This window comes from Mirounga angustirostris, unplaced genomic scaffold, assembly GCF_029215605.1.
Source record: "Mirounga angustirostris isolate CCGP_5_RB_7025 unplaced genomic scaffold, mMirAng1.0.hap1 SCAF_2, whole genome shotgun sequence".
In the NCBI taxonomy this organism is placed as follows: Eukaryota; Metazoa; Chordata; class Mammalia; order Carnivora; family Phocidae; genus Mirounga; species Mirounga angustirostris.
In genome coordinates this window covers 949,797-971,564 of record NW_026991710.1, presented here as the reverse complement: position 1 = coordinate 971,564, position 21,768 = coordinate 949,797, and the positions used below count along the sequence as shown (strand labels likewise).

At 60.5% G+C, this 21,768-nt stretch overlaps 1 protein-coding gene across 11 annotated transcripts in view; it reads left to right on the top strand.

Annotated features, from left to right (window-relative positions):
- Window positions 1-21,482, top strand: part of FAM53A (family with sequence similarity 53 member A) — a 33,178-nt gene extending 11,696 nt beyond the window's left edge. For 9 of the 11 annotated variants that reach the window (XM_045881642.3, XM_045881639.3, XM_045881643.3 and 6 more), the window contains 4 exons: window positions 564-803; window positions 8,712-8,766; window positions 10,448-11,115; window positions 20,748-21,482. In XM_045881642.3, coding sequence (XP_045737598.1) covers window positions 726-803; window positions 8,712-8,766; window positions 10,448-11,115; window positions 20,748-21,059 — 1,113 coding nt within the window. In that variant the 5' untranslated portion in view covers window positions 564-725 and the 3' untranslated portion in view covers window positions 21,060-21,482. The remainder of the gene's footprint in view (window positions 1-563; window positions 804-8,711; window positions 8,767-10,447; window positions 11,116-20,747) is intronic. The other 2 variants (XM_054509051.2, XM_054509050.2) reach the window with 2 other exon arrangements.
- Window positions 21,483-21,768: the final 286 nt, after the last annotated feature.

The following is a 21,768-nucleotide window of genomic DNA, read 5'->3' as shown; positions in this document are numbered from 1 at the left end:
GCCAGGTCCCAGGTGCAGCGTGAGCGCCCACTCCTGGGAATGGAGGGCCCCGCGCCCCCACTGAGCTGCCCCTGCAACCCCCACCCAGGGGCCTGGGGCCGGGCTCTGCACCCCCTGTGCCTCCCACGCGGGGTCAGCTGGACAGAGTGGGGGAGGGGTGTGTAACGCTGCAGGGGGGACAGTGGTGCATGGGGGTTCAGTAGTTCTCAACCAGCTGTTCCTCGGGTGTAGGATGTGGCTTCCTGCCACTGTCCAGCTTCCCCATGTCTCTCCTCCTGTCTGCTCTGCCCACTGCGGGGCGGGGCTGGGGTGGCCTTTTCTGCTGCTTCCACCGGGGCTTTGGGAGGACTGGATCTCAGGTGTGCACTTAACCTCCGTCCTTCCACCAGAATGCCACTCCTAGTACAGTTTCCCGGGGAGCTCATACGGTAGTTGTAAAGCAGGAGGGTTTTCATCAGGCGGAGGTAACAAATATTCTGCACACAAAGTACTCAGCATAGAACAGGAACACTGATCCAGTGGTTTTGCGTGTAATCACTTCTTTCTCTTTCCCACAAACACAGATGCAGAGTGCTGAAGAGTCCTTGGAAATGGATCACTCATCTGTAAAGCGGAAATCCACCTTGAGGGTCAGCTCTGACCCAGCAGCGGCCCAGGCCTCCTGAAGCCTGCTGCTCTGAACCCCAGTGCCCATCGGTACAGACTGAGGACACGGGTCCCTGACCATGGTCACACTCATCACTGAGAAGCTGCAGAACCAGAGCCTGGATGACCTTGCCCGCAAGAGCTGCGATGCTGGCCCGGTAAGTTGGCCGCGGCAGCAACAAACAGGACCCTGTCCCCCGCCAAGGGTCTGGGGGAGGTTGCCCAAGCTGGACGGAGGATGTGCGGCCAAGGTCTGAGGGGACGTGGCGGGAGGAGGCTGGAGGGGGCTGTGTCCTGGGGCCGTGTTGTGCACGCGCAGCCCCCACATCTCCTCAGCGTCCTGATGATGGGTTTCTCATTAAAAAAACACCAGCTTTTAATGAATGTCCAGCCGACTCCTAGAAGTATGCCAATCCTAAGTGCGCAGCATGCAGGCCTTCATACCTGTTAAACGTCTCTCTGAGCAGCGGCGCCTGCCCCCACCCTGATGCCCCTCGTGCTGGCACCAGGCCCCCTGACAGCCTCCGTCCTGAGTGGGCTCCACAGCTTTGTCACTTGGGTTTGAAGTTCGAGTAGGTGGAGCCGTTTTTCAGGGTCGTGTTAACATGACTTTCAGGACTGTCCTGGTTCGACTGTAGGTCTGGACAGAGGTGGCCGAGTGTGCGGCCCCACATGGTGCTTGGAGGCCTCCTGAGCGGCCTCACTGACGCCGGGCGCCCAGAGACGCGCTGGTGCAGCCCGGCTGCGAGTCAGGCCTCCCAGAGGCGGCGGGAAGCTGTGATTCCAGGCCTTTGTTCTGGGCTCGGGCCCACCGTCACAGCGGCTGGTTTTGAGGTTCTGAGGCTCAGCGCTACAGACAGAGTGCCAGGGACGGGAGGTGGGCCCGTGTCCGCAGCCCAGGGGGGTCAGGGGCACCCAGGGGCCTTTGTGGGGCGCTGCTGTCTGGCCTCGAGCTCGGAGCCCTGATGGGATTCCAGCGGCCACCATGCACGTGTTCCCGTCTTCGCTTGTGCTCAAGTGCGGAAACCTCTTCCTGGAGACTAAGCCAGACCGGGGCTGTGGCGCAGCATGGCCGCCGATGGCCACACGCCCGTCAGAAGGTGTGCCCGGGAGCTGGTGGCCAGGGGCTGTGTGGCTTTGCTGGGGAGACGGGCCAAGGATCGGGCCTGCAGGGCCCCCGCGGAGGAGCGGACATGGCTAATCCTAGCAGGTTTGGGGAACACGCCGCCCCTCGGACAGAGAGAAGGACCGTTGTGAGCACCCCGCGCAGGAGTGGGGGCGCACGGTCAGCCCGCCCTCCCTCCCCCCGCTGGCCCTGCCCGCGGGCTCCGTGTTCCGTGTTCCGTTCTGTTGCCGTTGGGGGTGATTTGTTTGTTTGTCAAGACTCGTGGTTTTGAGAAGATGGCCTGTTAACATGGTAGGTTTTTCTTCCTGAAGTGGGAGAACAGACCTTTCCTGTCCCCAAATCTACATCTTGAATTTTACGAGGAGCCATTTTGCTGTTGGAAGCAGGGTTCTGGTGTGTGTGGTGGGGCCAGCTGTGGCCCCGGGGGCGGGGGGCGCCGTGGGGGTGGGGCGCATGCTGTGGGTCAGCGGAGCCCACACGAAGGTGTTCATTAGACAGACTACCCTGGCAAGACACATCCTACCTGTGATTCTTCCCATTGTGACGCAAATAGATTTACTTTGTGTGCATTTACGACGTAATGTTTGGAAGAGAATTTCCTCGTTACCAGTAGGCATTTTGCCGACTTCCCGGGGAGGCTTGTCCCTGCATCTGCACGGTTTCTGCTGCCTGACTGCAGACGCTTTGTTTATAGAAACCTGCTGTTTCTATGTTCACTTTTAAAAATGAGGCACAAACGGCCCTCTCTTTTCAAGCAAGAAGTCTCTGTCGTCTCTGTCCCCCGTTTGATGTTGGGCTTTTAGTTTATGTGGCTCTCCAGTGTAACTTTATAGTAAGGACAGTGTGGTCAGCTCTGCAGAGGGAACTTGGCAGCTGTGTCCCTGGGGGTCAGCGGTTTAGCCGTGAGCCGGCCCCCGAAGGTACTTGCACGTGTCTCAGCACACGCTACTCGTAACGTTCACTGAAAGAGTCGGCAGCTTAAAAAGCCAATCTGTTGTATAAGAATAGAAAATGAAGTTTCCGAAGGACTAACGTTAGTATTTTCATGGCAAAATCTGAACATAGGTCGAGGCGAGCGTTAGAGATCTTGAGGTTGGCACCGTCAGCCCCTGGCCCCGTGTTCCGTCTGTGCCTTCAGCCACGGCCCTCCTGCGCTGTCTCACGGCGAGCTCTAGACGGTTCTCCTCGGAATACTTCCATATATGTCTCTCCGGATGTCTTCTCGGGTGTCCCCTGTCCTGGGGGTGTTGTGCAGACCGCCCTGTGCCCTGTGTGACGGCCTCTAGTTCCACGTGGCTTTTTAAATTGAAGTTAGAGTTAATGAGAATTAAACGTAACGAACAATGCTGTTTTTCATTTGCACTGGACACACGTCAGGTGCCCCCGTGTTTGGTGTGGCCAGTGGCCGCCCTAGTGGGCAGTGCCGATGGCTGCCCCTCATCCCAGGAAGTTCTCCTGGACTGGGCGTGGTCAGACCCCGTGGGATAGACTGCCTCCTGTCTGCCGTTTGTCTGTCGGTGGACATCTGGGTTGCTTCTGCTTGTCCGCTGTTTTCAGTTCTGCTGCTCCAGGTGTTTGTGTGCGGGTTTCTGCTTGGACAGGCGTCTTCGTTTCTCTTCGTGTTCATGCAGCAGTGGGACCTGTGGGTCGGATTGTGACTCCGTTTAACCTTCTGAGAAACCGAGCTCTGCTCCACAGCAGCGACACCATCGCACATCCCGCCAGGCGGGAGCGTCCTGATCGCTCCTCTTCTCCTTAACACCTGCAGTTGTCCCTCGTTTTGGGTCTCGCCGCCCTGGGAGGTGCTCTCTCCTTGTGGTTTGAGCTGCGCTTCCCTCCCGACTGCTGACGTCAAGCGCTTTTCTCGTGCCTGCCGGCCCTCGGTGCATCTTCTTTCAAGAAATAGGTCTTCGAGTCCTTTGCCCATTGAAAATTTGGGTTGTCTGTCTTTTTATTTTTGAGTTGTTAGAATTCTTTATATAGTCTGATCCCTAATTGGATATGTGATTTGAAAAAACATTTTTCTGTCCCGTGGGTGTTTTTCTTGATGGCGTTCTTTGAACCACAAAAGCTTTTATTTTATCGACGTCCGGCCGATCTCTTTTGCCTTTTGTCTTCTGTGCGTTTAGTGTCCTATCTAAGAATCCTTGGCCAAATCCAAGGTCATGAAGATTTACTCCTACGTTTTCCTCTAAAAGTTTTATAGTTTCAGCTCTTACATTTGGGTCTTTGGTCCCTTTCGAGCTACTTTTAGTGTGTGGTGTGAGGTAGGGGCCCAGCTTTGTTCTTTCGTGTGTGGATCCCGGTTGACCCAGCACCATCTGTTGAAAAGACTCTTCCTTCCCTTTGAGTGGTGCTTGGCACCCTTGTCAAACGTTTACATTTTTAAAAACAAAGTCTTTGAAACCTAGTGTGTACTTTACACTTACAGCAGATCTCCATTTGGACACCAATTTTCATTATAGGAATATCTAATCTGTATTTAGATTTCATGAAATCTATAGTTGAAAACGTAGATTTCACATACTCCAGTTGTTCTAAGCACACTGAGAAGTTTTCCAAAAAATTGAATTATTAGTTTTAAAACTGAAATTCAAGATAGTTAAATGTAAATAAAATTGGAAATCACTAAACATTTGGTGCCTTTGTCTCTGTAGCCTTGTGCCACTCTGGTCGCTCACGCATCCCTCCCCGAGGACCGTCACATGCCGCATGGTCAGGCGCAGGTGGTGGGAGCGGGAGGCCCAACAGGGCACCTCATCCAGTCCTGAGAGGTTGATCCCTTTTGAGGGTCTCTGCCCTGTCAGCCAGAGAGCTGATGTTTGTCTCGAGGGTCAGTGTCCCCCGGGTCCCGTCGCTCCGTCAGCCCAGATGCGGGGAGTGCTCTGTGCGCCTGGCCATGCTCTGCTTAGTGCCTCTCCGTGGATGTTCCGGTCGACCCTGTGTCCTCTCTGTCCTCACCCCATTCAGTGGGGCTGGCTCCTTCATTTTATGGTCCTTTTTCTCTGGCCTCAGGTGCATTCCCACTTCCTGCAAAGGCCCCTGGTCTCTTACAGAGCCTTCTGATCAGCGGGGTGAGGTCGGCTCTTCCTGCATTGCCTCTGTGAGGCTTGGGGGATGTAGGCTGGTCTAACTGTGACCAAAAAGGCCTAGAAGCACATGAGTTTGTGTCCGGTTCCCACCGCCCCTTCCCCTGCCCAGACAGGACAGTGAGCGCCTGGAGAAATCGGGCCCGTGTCTTCAGGCTTCTGGTATTTTCCATAGCTGGTGCACTGGGTCGTGTTGGCGAATGCCGGCTGCCCCAGTGAGTGTGGGTGGGGGACCTGGGGCAGCTCCGTCCGGGGGCACGTTCTGTGGTGACGGGAATGCTCCCCGCTGTCCGAGTACGTGGCCCCTTAAAGCATGTGTTTATTGGGCCCTGAGATGTGGCTGGGGTGACGGGGAGCTGAATTTATATTTTATATAATTGAAGTTTAAATTTCAGTAGCTGCTGACTGTCGTGTGGGGCAGCTCAGATAGAGAGTGAACTCAGTAACCCAAGTGTCAGCCGTCCCCCACGTGGACCCTCTGTGGCCACACCACGTTCCCTCCAACCAAGCTCTCCCATCTCCGTGATTTGTCATTTCAAGGATGATCTGTGCGAAGTCCATGACCTTTGGGGAGGGGCCTTCTTTACTCCTCACGATGCCCTGGAGATGCATCCGGGTGGTTTCGTGGTTGCACTCACGTAAGGGCGTACCATTCACCCGCTGAAGGCTTGTTGCAGTTCTGATAAAAATCCCACTACGGTATTTGTGGAACTTGGCAAGCTGACCCTACAGTTCTCAAGTGAGCTGTAGCTTCTCTGGTTCATTCGTTTACAACCTGAGGCCGTGGCGTCACCATGTGCTGCCCTTCCCGAGGGGCTTGTGTTCTCCTGGGAAGATAGACGCAGCCAGCCCTGGGACCGCAGGTGGGGGCTGTGTGGAGCTGCAGGGGCGGCAGAGAGGAGAGGAGGTGTGGTGGGGGCTGTGCACTGCAGAGGAGGGGGGGTCTTGGGGCCTCAGGGGAGGAGGATGTGCAAGCAGGGGGGTGGGCAGGAGTCACTGCGTGACTGCCGAAATGCCGGCAGGATCCAACAGAACCTGTCGAGGTTGTTCAGTGAACGTGGGAGTGGCTCCACATGTCAGGTGGGAGTGTGGTTTCTCTGCAAGCAGGCAGCCTAGGGAGCCCCTAGCCTGTGCTGGTGGAAGGTAGAACGAGAAGGCAGCGTGGGTGTTGAGAGTTGACATAGGGCGGCCAGGCCTGGACCCTTGGTGGGCGGCAGGCCCATGGGAGCAGGTGCCTGGCTTCGGTTCTCGCGAGGGCGGGCCCAGAGCAGGTCAGGGTAGCAGGCCCACTCCACGGCGCTGCGGTGGGGTGGGGGGCTGAGGAGGAGGGTCGCGAGCTGGGGGTGTGGTGGGGGTGGACAGGCAGGAGGTTCAGCACTGCTCGCTGTGGTGTGGGCTGTTGGGGGGCCGTGTGTCCAGCAGGTACAGGCTTGGAGGGTGGGGAGTGTGGCTTTTAAAAGCCTTTTGTTGAAAACACACTTTTTTAGTGAGGTAGACGTTGCGTGCAGTGGGATGGGCAGGTTGGGTTTGATGAGTTCGGCTGGATGGGTTTTGCAGGCGGTGCACACTGGTAAGGCTGTCACCACCCAGACAGGTCCTGGCCTTCTCAGGGCCCCACGCGGCCTGGCCTGGCCTGGCTCGTCCCGGGAGCACGGCAGCTTGTACTTTGGAGTCTGGCTTCTTTCCCTGGCGGGAACTCGAGGGACTCACCGGGTCCGTGGTGGTTGGCGCTTCCTTCCTTCCTTCCTTTCCTCCGCGGGGCGGTCTCTGTCTTCCTCCCATGGACGTTTGGGCTCTTCCCAGGCTCTGACCGCTCTCTCCGATGACGAGGAGGATTGCGCCTCTTGTGCTGCCCAGGGGCCAGTTGTGAGTGACTTAGGCCTTTGGCCATTTTTCTGTCGGGTTGTGTGCCTTTTTTTTACTGATCTGTAGGAAGTTGTTGATACATCCTGCTATGAGTCTTTTTTGACTTGAAAATATTTTGCAAATATTTTCTCCTGTCTTATGGTTTGCCTTGTCACGGGTGACTTTCAGTGAACAGAAATTCTAATTTCAACATAGACGGAAGCACCCTTGTAAGTTAGTGTGTTTTTGTATCTCACTTAAGAAATCTTTGCTACCCTGAGTCTTGAAGTTATTCTCCTGTTTTCTTCTACAAGCATCTGTTTTACTTTAGCTTGAAGACTACACTCTCCCTGGAGCTGAGTCTTGTGTGTGGGATGAGACCAGGCCAAGAGTGGGTTTTCTTTCTTTCTTTTTTTTTTTTTTGCACGGATGTGTGGTTGACCCAGCGCCCTTTCTGGAAATGGCTGCCCTTTGTCCACCGTCAGTCGATGGATTTCGTTGCCCAGGGGCCGCCCTGCATGTGCGTCCCACTCTCACTCCAGCCCCAGGTGGGGAGACCGAGGCTTACACAGAGCAGCCGGCCTGCCCCCATCAAGGATGCTCAGGGGAGTGGACTGCAGGCCGCGTGCTGCACGGGCCGTCTCTCGGCTCTGGTGGGTGGCATCATGGCGGGTGTGGAGGGGCCGGGCCGGCCTCGGTGCCAGCCTGTGGTCTTAGCACCCCCTGGTATCTCAGGGCATGTTCAGAGGTGGCCTCATCTGGTCAGGGCTCCTCAGCACGAGGCGGGCTGTACAGGCCCGTTCTGGACGTGGAGGCCCACAGAGAGGCCCGGGGCTAGCCCTGCTCCACTCCCCAACACAGGTGCTGTCCACAAAAGCCACGTCCTCTGCTGCCCCACGCGGCCGCCGTGGGCCTTCACGCTGAGCTGGAACTGGGCCTCCTGTGTGGAGCCACTGGAGCTCTTCCTTGATGGACAGTGCTTCTGTTCAGGTTTCCTGCTGTGTGGGGACGACGGCCCTGGGAAGGTGCTTGCTCCTGGTGCTCACCTGGGGGACGGCGGCTGGCCAACCCAGCCCGGGAGTGGGGGACATGGGAGATGGGGGCACTGGGAGGGCTGGGGGAGTGCTGTGGGGTTGCTGTGGGCACTGGGAGGGCTTTGGGGGGTGCTATGGGGGTGCTGTGGGCACTGGGAAGGCCTGGGGGGGTTGGGGTCGCTGGTGGAGGTGGGAAGGCAGAGACAATTGAGCAGCGATGGCTCCCAGACCCCACAGGATGGTTCTGTGTCCCCACAGCACCGGGGGCTTGCCCCAGAGACCCAGCTGGATGATGGCGCCCCTGGGCCTGGCAGGGGGAGCCCGCAAAAGCAGACACAGGCGAGCAGTCCCAGCTCGCCAGGCTGCCCCTCAGGTGCCGTGGGGGCAGATCGCAGCGGAGACCCCGAGCAGCCCTCAGGGGGCCTGGCCGGGGGGCTGGTCCGTGCAGGAGAGGCCTGAGTGGGGAGGCCGTGAGGGCGGCCCTGGCTGGCTGCGGGGAGGGCTGCCTGGGCAGGAGCCCACGGTGGCGTGCTCGCGGCTTCCGATTCCCTTCCCTCAGCTGAGTGTTGTTCGGCTTTTAAGAATCTTGATTAAGGGGCACCTGTGTGGCTCAGTCATTAAGCGACTGGGATCATTAAGCGACAGGGTCCTGGGATCGAGCCCCACATCGGGCTCCCTGCTCAGCGGGAGGCCTGCTTCTCCCTCTCCCACTCTCTTTGCTTGTGTTCCCTCTCTTGCTGTGTCTTTCTCTGTCAAATAAATAAATAATCTTAAAAAAAAAAAAAATCTTGATTAAGAAAAAGATGTATGCTGGGGTCCATGCTTTTCCTTTTCATTGCCAAAAAATGAAGTGTTGGGGAAAAACAACTGACCCGCAGGGATGAGATCATCGCGCTACCCCTGACTTCGTGCTGTTGAGAGTTCTGCGTCCGCGTCCATGGTATTCATACTGGTTTTTCTTGTCACTTGCAGCGTTCTGCTGGGACACTGAGCAACAGGGGTCATTTGTTCCCTTTTGAGAGCAACGGTAAGTGTTCGGAGCCCTGACCCGTCCTCCAGAGCTGCTGTGGCCGCGGGCCGGGGACAGTGCGTGGAGGGTGTGGACGTGGACCTGGAGTGTGATGCCCAGCCTGCTGGGCTGGCGGTCGGGGCGTGGCCCGGCCTCTCCCTCCAGTGGGGCAGGCGCTGGGCCCTCCCGGAGAGGTGCCGGCTGCGCGAGGTCGAGGCCCGCCCTGTGGGGCCCTGTGGCCACTGAAGGGAGAGCAGGGTGGGGTCAGGCTCAGCGCGGGGTGCGTGTAGTTCCCGTGTGGCCCACGTTGGGCCGTCGGTGCGTGTTGGGGCTCTGCCCCCCACCACCTGAAAGGCCACCCAAGTGGGTGTGTGTGTGCAGAGCCTGCTGCCCTCCATTCCTGGTAACCTCGGCTCTGGATGACAGGCTGGGGTGAAGCGTGTTAGCTGGGGTCTGGCTCGAGTGCAGGTCCTCCCTCTGCCAGCCCTGGGCACCACGGCCATTGGCAGGGGCGCTGTGTTAGGTGGCTCTCCCGACTACCAAAGTGAAGGTTTTTTTTATCAAATTCTTGTGTGAACGGATGGAGGTAGGAAGTGTGAGCCCAGCACCGGGCCCTTGGCACTGTGTCCTCAGTGGGAGTGCCCCCCTGCACATGGGGCCAGTCCTCAACTGGGATTCCCAGGGGGTCTGACCCTGCCTCTTTGCTGCCCAGGGTCACCCCAGGGCCTTTGCTCGTGCCTTTCCCCACAGGGGTCCTCTTCCCTTGGGTCCCACTGCCTCCATGCCCAGTTTCCCAACCGGTGGTGACTGCGGAGTGGCCGGAGTCGTGGGGGCTGCTGAGCGGACTCTCAGCCGGGTCAGTGGGAGTCGGGGTTTCATGGTGCACCTTGCTGCCACACGAGGAGTCCCAGGAGACCCACTCGCCTGGCTCCGCCCCCCGCCCCCAATGCAGCAAAGCTCGTGATGGCGGCCCTGATGGGTGCATTCGGGGTCTGGGCACCCAAGGGGTGTGTGGAGGAGAGTCTGAGGAAGGGCTGGGGTGGGCTCCTCCCAGGGCATTGGGGGCAGGCCGGCAGAGGGAGCCCCTGGTGCGTGCATGGTGTGCGCTCACATGTGGGTCTGCGGGTGCGCATGCTGGCCCCGGACTGTCAGTGTCTCGTGTGAGCTTCCCAGTAGCCACGTGACGGGAGGAAGTGGAGGCTGGGGGTGGGGTCCTGGCCCCGTGCACGGTCCCTGCCTGCCGTGTGCCGTCGCTGTGCCTCCAATTTCGGGAAGCTGAGAGCTGCCTCCCAGAGAGGAGGTGAGGGGCGCCGGCCTCCTGGAAGCAGCTGCCTGGTGGGCGGGGGTCTCGCGGGTGAGGTCGCACACCTGGAGGAGGCCTGGGCCACGGACAGAGAAGTGGGTGACGCAGGGCAAGTCTGTCCATGAACCGGAAAGGAGAACGGTGTGCTCTGGTCATCTTCAGGGAGTGGGGAGCTGGCCTCGCTGAGACGTGTCTTCCCTGGAAAGTGAGGCTGGCTCCTGGGCTGAGCTGACCGGGGGGGATGCAGGCGGGGCCGGCGCTGACCGGTCTGTGGCCGAGGAGCCACGTGAGGCTTAGTGTCAGGCCGTGTCCCCAGCCAGGCAGGGGCCTCGGGGCCTGGCAAACACTGTGCCTTGTCTCCTGCTCACGCGTCTCTTCTCTTTTGTGTTTCCTCAGAAGACAGGCGCCCCTGGAAGGTCTTAAGTGGAGGATGGCCCGTCGGGAGTCAGACGGCCACGGGCCCACGCGGCCCAGACACAGGCCTGGGTGCCGTGAGCGCCACAGACCTCAGGGAGAGCGCAGGGCCCCCCTCGGCACCACCTGCCAAGCGCCACTGCCGCTCCCTGTCGGAGCCGGACGAGCTGGCACGCTGCCACTCCGCCTGGCGCCCCGGCAGCTCCAAGGTCTGGACGCCGGTATCCAAGAGGCGGGGCCGCAGTGGCGGGCGCGCCAGCCTGCCCGGGAGTGCCACGCTGCTGGGCTGCGCGCCCCCGGTGGCCGGCCCCACCTCGTCCCCCGCGCCCCGGCCGCCTTCAGCCGGCGGCGGCTGCCCGGACGGCAGTGAGGGCGGCTCGGGCCCACCCTGGCGACCCGCAGGGCCCTGCGCTCTGTCCTGCAGGCGCCGCCTGTCCCTGTCGCAGGAGCACCTGGTGCAAGTGGGCACAGCCCCGCCCTCCACCGGCAGCAGCGCCTCGTCCACGCCCGAGCTGGGCTGGCGGCCGGGCCTGCTCCGGTGCCGCTCACAGCCTTGCGTGCTGGTCGGGAGGAAGTGTCGGCGCAAGCGCAGGCGTGAGGAGAGCACCCACTGGCCGCGCCCGTCCTTGGACTTTCTGAAAATGAAACGGGTGAGGCCCGCCTTGTTTCTGCTGCGCTCACCTCGCGGGCGCCCCTCTGCGGCACGGGGCGGCTCTGCGGCCAGATGGGCCCACCCCGGCCTCGGTGGTCTGCGCCCCTCGGCGGGAGCCCAGCTGCCTGGGAGGGCGCTCTGGGCCTGGCTGGGCCTGAGGCTGCAGCGTCCCCAGCACCTCGGCCGTGTTACCACCCGCCTGGGCGGGGGTGAGCCGTCCTGAGCCCCGGGCGTGTGTGCGCATGCAGGTGCATATGCACGTTCCTGTGCAGGCAGACATCTCGGATCCTGGCCCCACGAGTCCCCGTGGCTCTCGGGTCCCCTGCCCTCCCTGGCGTGGGACGGCCATGACCACCCTTCTGTATGGGAGGCCGTGGGGCAGAGTCGGCAAGCCGGGGTGCGGGACAGGCCAGTGACTGGGGTCCAGCAGTCAGGCGGGCAGGCCGGCCAGACGCAGAAGGGCAGGGTGCAGAGTCGGGCGGGGCGCTGGCACCGGCAGCCCCAAGGGAAGGAGCCCAGGAGGTGGGAAGCCTGCTTGTCTTTTTTTAGAGCGAGAGCAAGCGAGCGCGAGCCCGTGAGCGGCGTGGGCGTGGGTTGGGGGAGGGGCAGAGGGCGAGGGAGAGAGAATCTCAAGCTGAACGCAGAGCCTGCCGTGGGGCTCGATCTCTTACCCCGAGGTCCTGACCTGAGCCGAAACCAAGAGTTGGACACTCAACCAACTGAGCCACCCAGGTGCCCTGCTTGTCTCTCTAAAACGTTTTCCCTCGTTGTTGATGTATTGTTGGGTACCCTCTGCCCCTGGATGCTCGAGGCCCCCTGAGCCTGCCCCAGCATCTGACAGCCCCTCTGCCCGAGTCCCCAGCCTCACCGGGCTGGTGCCTTGCTTAGCCTGGCACCCCACCAGGGTTGCTGTGTCACAGCCCACATTTAGCCCACATGGCTTCCACGGATCAGGCATCCAGGAGCAGCTCAGCTGGGCGGCTCTGCTCAGGGTCCCCTGCACGCTCATGCTCCATGGGGCTGTGTCAGCCGCAGGCTCAACAGGCCAGATGAGCCACTCCCGAGCCATCACGTGTGAGGTTTGCTGGGGGCTCACCGGGACACCATCTCGGCCTGGGAGGTGTGTGGAGGTGAGCAGACCTGCACACTCAGTGTCTCTGGGGCAATCTACTAGGGCTTCCTGAAGTTACCCTTTTCTGGGAAATGGCATTGCATTTAAGGTGTCAGTTTGGGGCACAGAGTTGCCCATTGTATCTCTTAGAGAACTTTTAAAATGTTTACTCTGGTGCGTTTGTGGCTCTTTTATTCCTGATGTTGTGAATCATCAAACGTATGAGCATAGAGACGTTATTAGCAATTGTGATAGCTGATGGACACTTCTGATGGTGACCTGGGGGATGGAGGCCAGCACCCAGCCCAGACCTCGGTCGGGCTGCAGCCCTGTCCTTCTCCAGCTCCCGGCCGCCTCTGGAAACAGAGGGCATCTCAGCGTGATGCTTTCTACTTAGACCGTCTCTGGCGCCCAGCATGCGTGCGGTCTTCCGCCCACGGGTCTGCGGCTCTGCAGAAGCCAGCGGGTGTCTGACAGCTGGCGCCGTTCTGACACCAGCTGCCCTGAGTGCAGACCCTGCAGCCTCACAAGACCACCCCTGCTTCAGACGCCTCCCGTACCTCCCACCCACCATCTACAAATCGGGGTTCCCACGACCCCCCCTCGGGTTCCATAATTGGCTAGAACGGCTCGCAGAACTGCGGGAAGCACCTTATACTAACTCGTGACCCATTTATCATGAAGGACACAACCCGGGACCATCCGGACGGAAGAGATGCGCAGGGCAAGCAAGGTATGGGGCAAGGGGCGCAGAGCTCCCCACCCCGCCCAGCACCCAGACGTGCTCCCCAGCCTGGGAGCCCTCCAGATCCCCCCCAGCCCCTGGGCAGGGAATTCATGGAGGTTCCACTACCCAGGTGTGACTGATGAGCTCGCTGGCCACTGAGATTGACCACCTCTCCATCCCCTCTCTGTCCCTGGAAGGGGTGTGGGGGTGGGGGACTTAAAGTCCAACCCACTAAGCCCGGTGTGGTCATTCTGTCCACTGCCCCATCCTGAGGCCCGCTAGGGGCCCCCAGGGGTTACATTAGCATAAACCCAGGTGTGGTTGAATGGGGTTCGTTATGAATCACAAAAGACACCCCTCAGCCCAGCACTCAGGAAGTTCCAAGGGTTTTAGATGGTGGGAACCAGGAGTGGGCAAAGGCTAAATGCGTACCTTTTACTGTATCAGCAGGTATCTGGGAAACTCCATTGTCTTAAACATACAAAGGGGTAGAAGCAGCAGTCGAGCTGTTAAGGGCTAAGTGGCTGGGTTTGGTGACTGATGTTTTGGGCGAGACCCGTGGGTTTCTCTGGGGCACAGCGTGTTCAACTTGATGTCACCTACAAGTGGGATGGGCACTCGTGGGTATTTGTGGTTAGTGTATAAACGCAAGGCAGCAGGAAACTTAAAAACACTTCTGGAAGTGTGGATGTGACCCTTGAGTGCTGGAGGACAGGCTGTGGGTAGGCGGCTGCCATGCGTGTGGGAGGTGGGCGCGGGCCATCGGGCTCTGGGGGCGGCTGGGGATGCAGAGGCCCCAAGCGTTGCTGGGTACCATGTGTGTGCCCAGATGTCCCATGCACCCTCATGTGCTTTGCTGCCCAGGGGTGGGGGGTCTGCTCTAGGAAGCATGTTGCTGGTTGTGGGAAGTGGGCACATCCTGTCAGGTTCGTAGCTGGAGACCCCGAATGTTCCCTTATCTTGAGGTGGCTTCACATGGACACAAGCCTTCTTTTTTTTTTTTTTTTTAAAGATTTTATTTATTTATTTGACAGAGAGAGACACAGCGAGAGAGGGAACACGAGCAGGGGGAGTGGGAGAGGGAGAAGCAGGCTTCCCGCCGAGCGGGGAGCCCGATGCGGGGCTCGATCCCAGGACCCTGGGGTCATGACCTGAGCCGAAGGCAGACGCTTAACCGGCTGAGCCACCCAGGCGCCCCGGACACAAGCCTTCTCAGAGCGGGCCTGGGCAAAGCACAGTGGGGGAGACTCAGGGCAGGACGTGGCAGGGTTTCAGTGGCTGTCCCGGGGCCTGCCTTTGGATGCGTCTGTTGTCCATGTGAAGGTGCGGCTGTGGGCAGTGACAGGAGCTTCTCGGTGGCTCTCGCTCTCCGTGCAAGCGCAGGCGGGACCGCATCCTTCCCACGTGTGCGTGCCCTGGCCTGAGGCTCCTGACCTCAGCACGCCGGTTCTGTGCCTTGACTTGAAGCCAGGGGAGCACAGGGTCCTTGACCGCAGGCCTGAACGTGGTGCACGGATGGCTGAGCAGCCCACGGCCCTGCCCCCTGCAGCGGGCGCGTGGCGGGGACGGCCTAGCAGCCCCTGTGGCTTGGCTCGAGGGCCGCCCTCCTCTGGGCCAAGCATGGCCTGAGGGCTGGCTTTGGTCAGTGAGGAGGGGGCACTGCTGCCCCCGAATCCTCATTCTGGGTAAGCAATTGTTTCCACAGAAAAGCCTATAGAATTTTTTTTTTTTTAATTTTATTATGTTAGTCACCATACAATACATCATTGGTTTTTGCTGTAGAGACCACGATCCATTGTGTTCGTATAACACCCAGTGCTCCATGTAGTACGTGCCCTCCTTAATACCCATCACCGGGCTAACCCATCCCCCCTCCCAAGCCTATAGAATTTTTAATGTTTATTGGCAAGCCTAGGTTTCAAAGTTGAAATTAAAATATCATTATGGAAAATGTGCCAATCAGTCATGGTTCCAGCAGAGAATGGGCACAGGTGCTGTTCTTTTATGAAATTGTGTGTTTTCAGGGCTTTCAGAAGCTTTTGTGATGTGCAGGAGATCTTCAGCTTTCTACAGGGTGATTGAGAAGCTGCTCCAGCCTGTGGTTTGGACACGTAGCTCCCTGCCTCTGGCTCAGCGTGGCCCCCGTGCCAGACTCAGCAGTCAAGGAGGGTGTTTGCAGTTGGGGGCGGACGGTGGCACGTTCACACGCTTCAGCTGCCTGGAGCCACCGGCCTGTCCTGCGTGGCCTGGCGGGCCTGGGGACCCACAGCTTGTTGGGCAAGTGTGGGTTTCCATCACTTTGCCACAGAAGCGGGTTGGTTCTTGCCTATTTTTGTCACACACATGGTGCTTTGGGGGCTTTGGCAGGGATGCTAGCTGTGACTCTTCTCTGCGGGAGGGTCCCCTCGCGAGGACAAGGGCACCAACTCGCGGCCCGAGTGCACGGCTGGGTGGTGACTCGTGGCATCTTGTCCCAAAGTCCCCGCATAGATGGTTGAATGAGATAGTTGTGAGAGAGGACGCAGCTAGCAAGCAGGTGTGTCAGCTGGGGTTGGACAGATTGGGGTGTTCACGACCCTTTCATGACCGTCTAGACCAGGGTGGGCAGAGGCCTGAGCGTGTGGGGCGGAGGAGGGAGACCCCGTTCTCCAGGTCAGGGAGCGTAGGGGTGGCCGGCGGGGAGGCCGGGGACACGCGGGTGAGCGGGGCTCTGCAGGCGGAGGGACCCCTTGTCCTTCAGGCCGTTGTGGTTGTTGGAGATTTGGGACTTACTGAACAGCCCGTGGCATCCGTGGCCCTAGAGTCAGGGGCTTGCCATCCTGTGGCTGTGGCCACGTCTTGTGTGCTCTGGCATGCTCGCTGCTGCGCTCCCCGGGGGCTCGTGGCGGAAGAGGCGCCGGAGAACACGTGGGGTCTGCAGCTGTCGCCACCGTCCAGGAGGCACGGTCGGCAGCGCGGCCGCTGGGGTGTCGGGAGTGCGTGCGTGAGTATGCACATGTGCGGGGCCTGGCCCTGCCGCCCGCTGGCTTTTGGGGTGGGGAGGCCGGGCTTGGTCGGGGCGCCTGCGGGGTGGGGCTTGTGCTCCGTCTTCTGAGGGCCTGTCCCTGCCCCGTGTGCTTCCGGCTCTCTCAGTCTGAGCAGCTGTGTCCGCGCTTGACGTCTCCTCTGCTTACGCGCCAGCGTTGCCCGAAGCTGAACCGTTCTGTGGTAGGTGTATCATGCCTACTCTACTTTCCTCCTCTTCTTACTCCATCACCGTATTATTTTGTTACTTACATTTGGGTGGAAGGTGATGAATGTGAACACTGCACCGCCCTGTGGGCAGGGGGGACTCCAAGCAGGCCTCAGGATCACACTCCGGTCCCCACTTCAAAGTCAGTGCTGGGGTCGGGTGTCCGGTGTGGGCACTGGGTTCGAGTGTCAGGTTGGGTACTGGGGTCAGATGTCCGGTGTGGGCGCTGGGGTGAGGTGTGGGTGCTGGGGTTAGGTGTGGGCACTGGGTGGGGTGTCAGGCGTGGGCGCTGGGGTCAGGTGTGGGCTCTGGGGTCGGGGTGTCCGGTGTGGGCGCTGGGGTCGGGGTGTCAGGTGTGGGCGCTGGAATCAGGTGTCAGGTGTGGGCGCTGGGTGGGGTGTCAGGCGTGGGCGCTGGGGTCAGGTGTGGGCGCTGGGGTCAGGTGGCGCTGGGGTCAGGTGTGGGCGCTGGGGTCGGGGTGTCCGGTGTGGGCGCTGGGGTCGGGGTGTCAGGTGTGGGCGCTGGAATCAGGTGTCAGGTGTGGGCGCTGGGTGGGGTGTCAGGTGTGGGCGCTGGGGTTAGGTGTGGGCGCTGGGGTCGGGTGTGGGCACTGGGGTCGGGTGTCAGGTGTGGGCACTGGGGTCAGGTGTGGGCGCTTGGGGTCGGGTGTGGGCACTGGGTTCAGGTGTCCAGTGTGGGCGCTGGGGTCAGGTGTGCACGCTGGGGTCAGGTGTCAGGTGTGGGTGCTGGGGTCAGATGTCAGGTGTGGGCACCAGGGTCAGGTGTCAGGTGTGGGCAGCGGTGTTAAGGGTCAGATGTAGATGCTGGGCTCAGGTGTGGGCACTAGGGTCCAGAGCAGATGCTACGGTCAGGTACGGGCACCAGTTCAGGCATGGTGTGGGACACGCAGGGTCCGGATGGCTGGGGCACCGGGAATGTGGCAGCTCCTGGGCATGAGGTAGGGGAAGGACTGGGAGTGGGTGCCTGTCGGGCCCACTGCAGCTTTCTCCTGTGGGCTCAGCACAGATCTTGGAATGATGACAGGAGCGGTCCCAGAGGCCCCAGGCGGCCCAGCAGGGGCTCTGTGAGTGGTGGGGTATGGGGCATGGGTGGGGGGCGCGCCCTGGGCTTTACACGCAGGCCACGGTGTCCGGGCGTGTGGGTCGTCCGGCTCCTCACCAGCCCTCTCGACACATGGCTGGCGCCTCTCCTTGCCACGGTCTCATTTGGTGGAGCAGCGTGGGAGACCTCGTTAATCCGAAAGCGTTTGTATTCCGCTGTCCGTGGGACCGGCTTCCTTCAGGCTCTGGAGGTGCTGCTGGTTGCCTTCCGGCCCAGCGTTGCCGTGAGACAGGTGGCATGGCTCGGACTCGCTTCCTCTCTGCCCCGCGCACTCTGGGGTTTCTGGGTGACAGACCCGGTGTCTCTGTTTTGTCAATGGTGCCGAGTGTGGGGCTCTATCAGGTGGTTTCCTGGATTACGGGGTGGGGGGTCAGGTAGTGCGTGCACGTTCCCTGGCCCTCGCCGCCCCAGTGCCCGTGGCCTCTGTGACTCCAGCCATCCTGATATTGGGCCTCCTCCTGGGCCTGGGATTTCCTGCTTGCCCCACTTCAGGGCTGGAGCCCTCTCTCCGGGGACGTTGGTAGTGGACTTGGGTTTGGGGGTGTTTCTTGCCCCTGCGCTGCTTGCTCCTCCAGACTGTGTCCTCCCTGGTTCCAGCCTCACCTGTCTTCCCTGTTAGAGGCCACGGTGTTCTGTGACACTTCATGTTGGCCGGGTTTTGGGCCAGAGGGCTCTGTCTTGTGGGTGTGGCCCTTTGGCCTGAGCTTTCTGGGGGGGCTGGGTCTACCTGGGTCTCCTGCGTGCTGGGAGCCCCCATGTCCCCATCTCTCTGAGTTTGCTTTGGGGTCAGGTTCCATAGAGAACACATCCAGTCCCCGCCTGGGCAGGCTGGGAGCTGACTCAGGGCCGGGGCTCTATGCTCAGGGTGCAGATGTTCGCTCGGCCTCTGTTTGCACGTGTTGTCCCCTTCCCCAGGCTGAGACCCTCCAGCTGTCCCGAATCACCCCTACTCCTGTGAAGGTTGGGAGGGGCGCTTGCCCAGAAGTGGGGGAGGGGGTCGGTCTAGGGATCCTGTTGTTTCTCAGCCGGCTTCCTTATTACAGCTCCCTCACCCACACACTCTGACACGCTCAGCACCCCTGCTTGTGTACACCCCACGTGTGGTGTGGACATTCCACGCCCTGCAGGCCTCTCCCTCAGCTGGCTGAGGACGGCACTCGGGTTTGCCACGTGGGCCCCATGGGGCTTCTCGTTGCTGGGGCGTCTGTATTTCTCTCCACAGCCAGAGCCCTGGTTGGACAAGCACTCGTGGGTGCTGGGCTTCAGGCGCCTGCAGGCAGCGGGGGGCCTCCCCGGTCTCCTGCTGAGCCCTGGCCTTTGGGACGGCCGGGCCTCCATGGGCCCCCGTGGGCCCCCGTGGGCCCCCGTGGGCAGGGTGTGATCTGGCTGAGCAGAGACGCTATGAGCTCCCACACGAGGCTGGGGCTGTGCTCTCCAGGAGCGCAGATCGGCGTGCTGTGGTTGGGAGATGGCCTGATGCCTCAGCCAGTGCACACGTGGTGGCCGGGCCCCGGATGGCCGCTGAAGGGAATTTGGGGTGGTTCACAGGCACGTTTTTAGTTTCCCTTCAGTCTCATCTGCTTAGCTGGAGCTGGTACGTCGGCTTGGGGTGGTGGAGGCACGGGGCGCCTGCTCGTACCCCGCAGGAAGCCGGGGCCTGGCTCTGGGGCTGCAGCGTCCCCCCAGATGGCACACAAGTTGAAGGGCCCTGTGACATCTAGAGCCCCTGATTTAGGACTCTGAGTCTTGACCTTCGATATTTGCAAGAAGGTATTTTGCGTTCACGTGCTTCGATGCAGGTGACCTGAAACCAGAGTGACGGCAGCAGTGGCAGGACTGTCCGGGGAGAGGGTCACGCGTGGCAGCGTGGCCCGGGCCACTCCGAGTGGGCCTCACAGCCTGGCTTCCCGTCATCCCCAGCGTTGTGTGGTGCTCACCCCTGACCGAGGTGGCGGGCGACACCCCTTTGGGGGCCACGTGGCTGGTGCTCAGAGTGCAGGTCACAGCTCTCGTTGAGCGGCCGCCATGTCTCCCGGGCGGCCTGAGTGGACTTGTGCAGAGCCTGCGTTTTCCAGCTGCGGCCCATAGATGGGCTCGTGGCCCGGCGACAGAGGACCTCTCTGCGGAGGTCCTCCCGCCACCTGTCCGGCCACTGCTAGCTCGCGTGTGTGCCGTGGGGTCAGCGCCGTCCACACATGGACCAGCGCAGGGGCGGAGCGAGACCAGGCGGCCGGGGGCCAGGCAAGGGGCCCTGCGGAGACAGTCCAGGTCCTCAAGAAGTGACCGCCACTGTCACATCCACCTTGATTTGAATGAAGAAGTTATTTCATGGGTCCTCATTCTGTGACCAAACTTTGTGACCGGTTGTATCTTTAAAGGTTGAATCATTAAAATTTTATTTTTCAGTGGCTTAATTATTATAGAACAACAAGAAAAGTCAGGTTGTTTGTTGTATAGAGCCAAATAATTTCCTTAAAAGTGCTGATTTGAAAGGGGGAAGTGTTTATTTACTTGAATTCACTGTGGGACTGTTTCTAGGAAATTTTCTAGCCAAAGAGGTGGTCGTTCTGAGGCACGTCTTGGCTCTGGAAGGTTTGGGTTTCGGTTGGGTTTCAGTTGCTCAGCTCGTGTTCTGAGCCCTCAGATGTAGGTGCCGGAGGCCCAGGTCAGAGAGCAGGAGCGGCTGTGTCCCCACGGCCGGTCCGGGCTCGCTTCGCCCCACTCCGTATGCACAGATGCTCCTTGGCAGCCCCGAACCACATGCTGACACCTGTGTGGGGCAGCCTGGGTGTGGCCCCAGAGTCGCTGAGGTCACACTGGGGCAGGTGGAGTCACGTGGGGCCAGCTTGGGAGGCCGCTCTGGCAGCGGGGTTAGGCACGCAGTGGACCACACGCACATGCTGCCCCAAGATGCCGGGCCAGGAGTTTAGGGCGAGGGCTGGGGGCTGGTGTCAGGGAGACAGGGCCCTGGCCGGGCCAAGGGGGCTGCTGTCGTGTGTGGTCTGGAGGTGGGCTGTGGCCCGGGGTGGAGGGGGGAGGCCGGTACATGCTCCCAGCGCCAGGGCTGGGGTGGCCTGCCGGGTCTTAGGGCCCTGGTGGGATCGCCAAGGAGAGGTGCCACCTGAGTGGACGGCTCTGTCTGCAGTTGGGGGAGAGCCCGGCAGCCTCCATCTTTAACAGCCCGGCAAAGATTTGGCTGGGGGCAGGGGGCAGAAAGAGGCAGCGCCAGCCCATCCAGGGAGTCGGGTCTCAGTGGGCAGCATGCCCGGTCAGCCGCCGGAGGCCTGCCATGCAGGGCGGGCCTGAGTGTGGTGTGTGGCTGATGCACAGGGACCAGACGCTATATGTGAATTTGGGGATCCACTCCTGGGTCAGTGGGACGCTGCCTCCCGTGTAACCCCGTGGACATGCTTTAAGCTCGTATCTTTTCTGTTTCAGACTTTAAAAAATTCAAAAAGCCTTTGTTCCCTTGATTATGAAGACGAAGAGGAGGATGACACCCAAGTGAAGCTGGCCCCGTATGCCCCACATGGCCCCACGGGCACCGTCACGCCCGGCTCCAGCCCGCTGAGCGTGTGCCCCAGCCCCTGCCGCACCGGCCCCGGCCCGTGGGCCTCCTGGGAGCCCATGGCCGCTGAGGGTGAGGGCGGGAGTGGCGGCGACCCCAGTGACTGGGAGAGCGCTGGGGAGGAGGGGGTCTTCCCTCCCGGCCGCGGCGAGCTGGACCTGGGGCAAATCGAGAGCAACTGACCCCCGGCAGGGGGTCGGGGGCCCGGGGCCACCGCCCCCAGTTTCTTCCCGGCGCACGGACAGGAGCTGGGCTACGCAGAACTTTGAACATCAGGTGTAATTTTGATCCAATCTTTCCTAAAGAAGTGTTTTGGATTTTTGTGGCTTTTACAGTTCTGGAGAAAGCTGCTGTATTTTGAACGAATTTTCGGAAGGGCGTTCTACGGAACAGGAGCCTGCGGGCCAATCCCACCACAGGTGTGTGTTCCTTTTCTGAAACCCCTGCCGTGCAGGGCGCGGGGGTCCGTGAGTGCTGAGCAGCCAGCCTGCCGCTGCCCGTCTCCTTCGGAGCGCCAGGCGGTGGGTACCTGTGCTCAGGAGCTCTGGGATGGTGGTCCTGGCGGCACCTGGTCTGACCTCAATAAAAGGCGTTTGCTTCCCCGTGTTTGTTTCTGGCTGAAAGCAATTGGGCCTCGGGCCTGTGGGTCTCGTGCGCACAGGGTTTTCATTTAATGACATGGGGGATTTCTCCCTGAGACTCTGACCTCGGGAGCTTTGGGTAGGAGGGCGCAGTTTGTGGTAGTGAAGGAAAACAGCGATAACCTTCAGAGAAATTTTCTTGATCTCCCCCCTGCCGAGAACATTTTCCAAGCTCACAGCCATGCACGGGGACCGCCGTCCCTGGTGCGGACGTAGACAGGAGGTGCCGGTCTGCAGGACACCGGGCTTT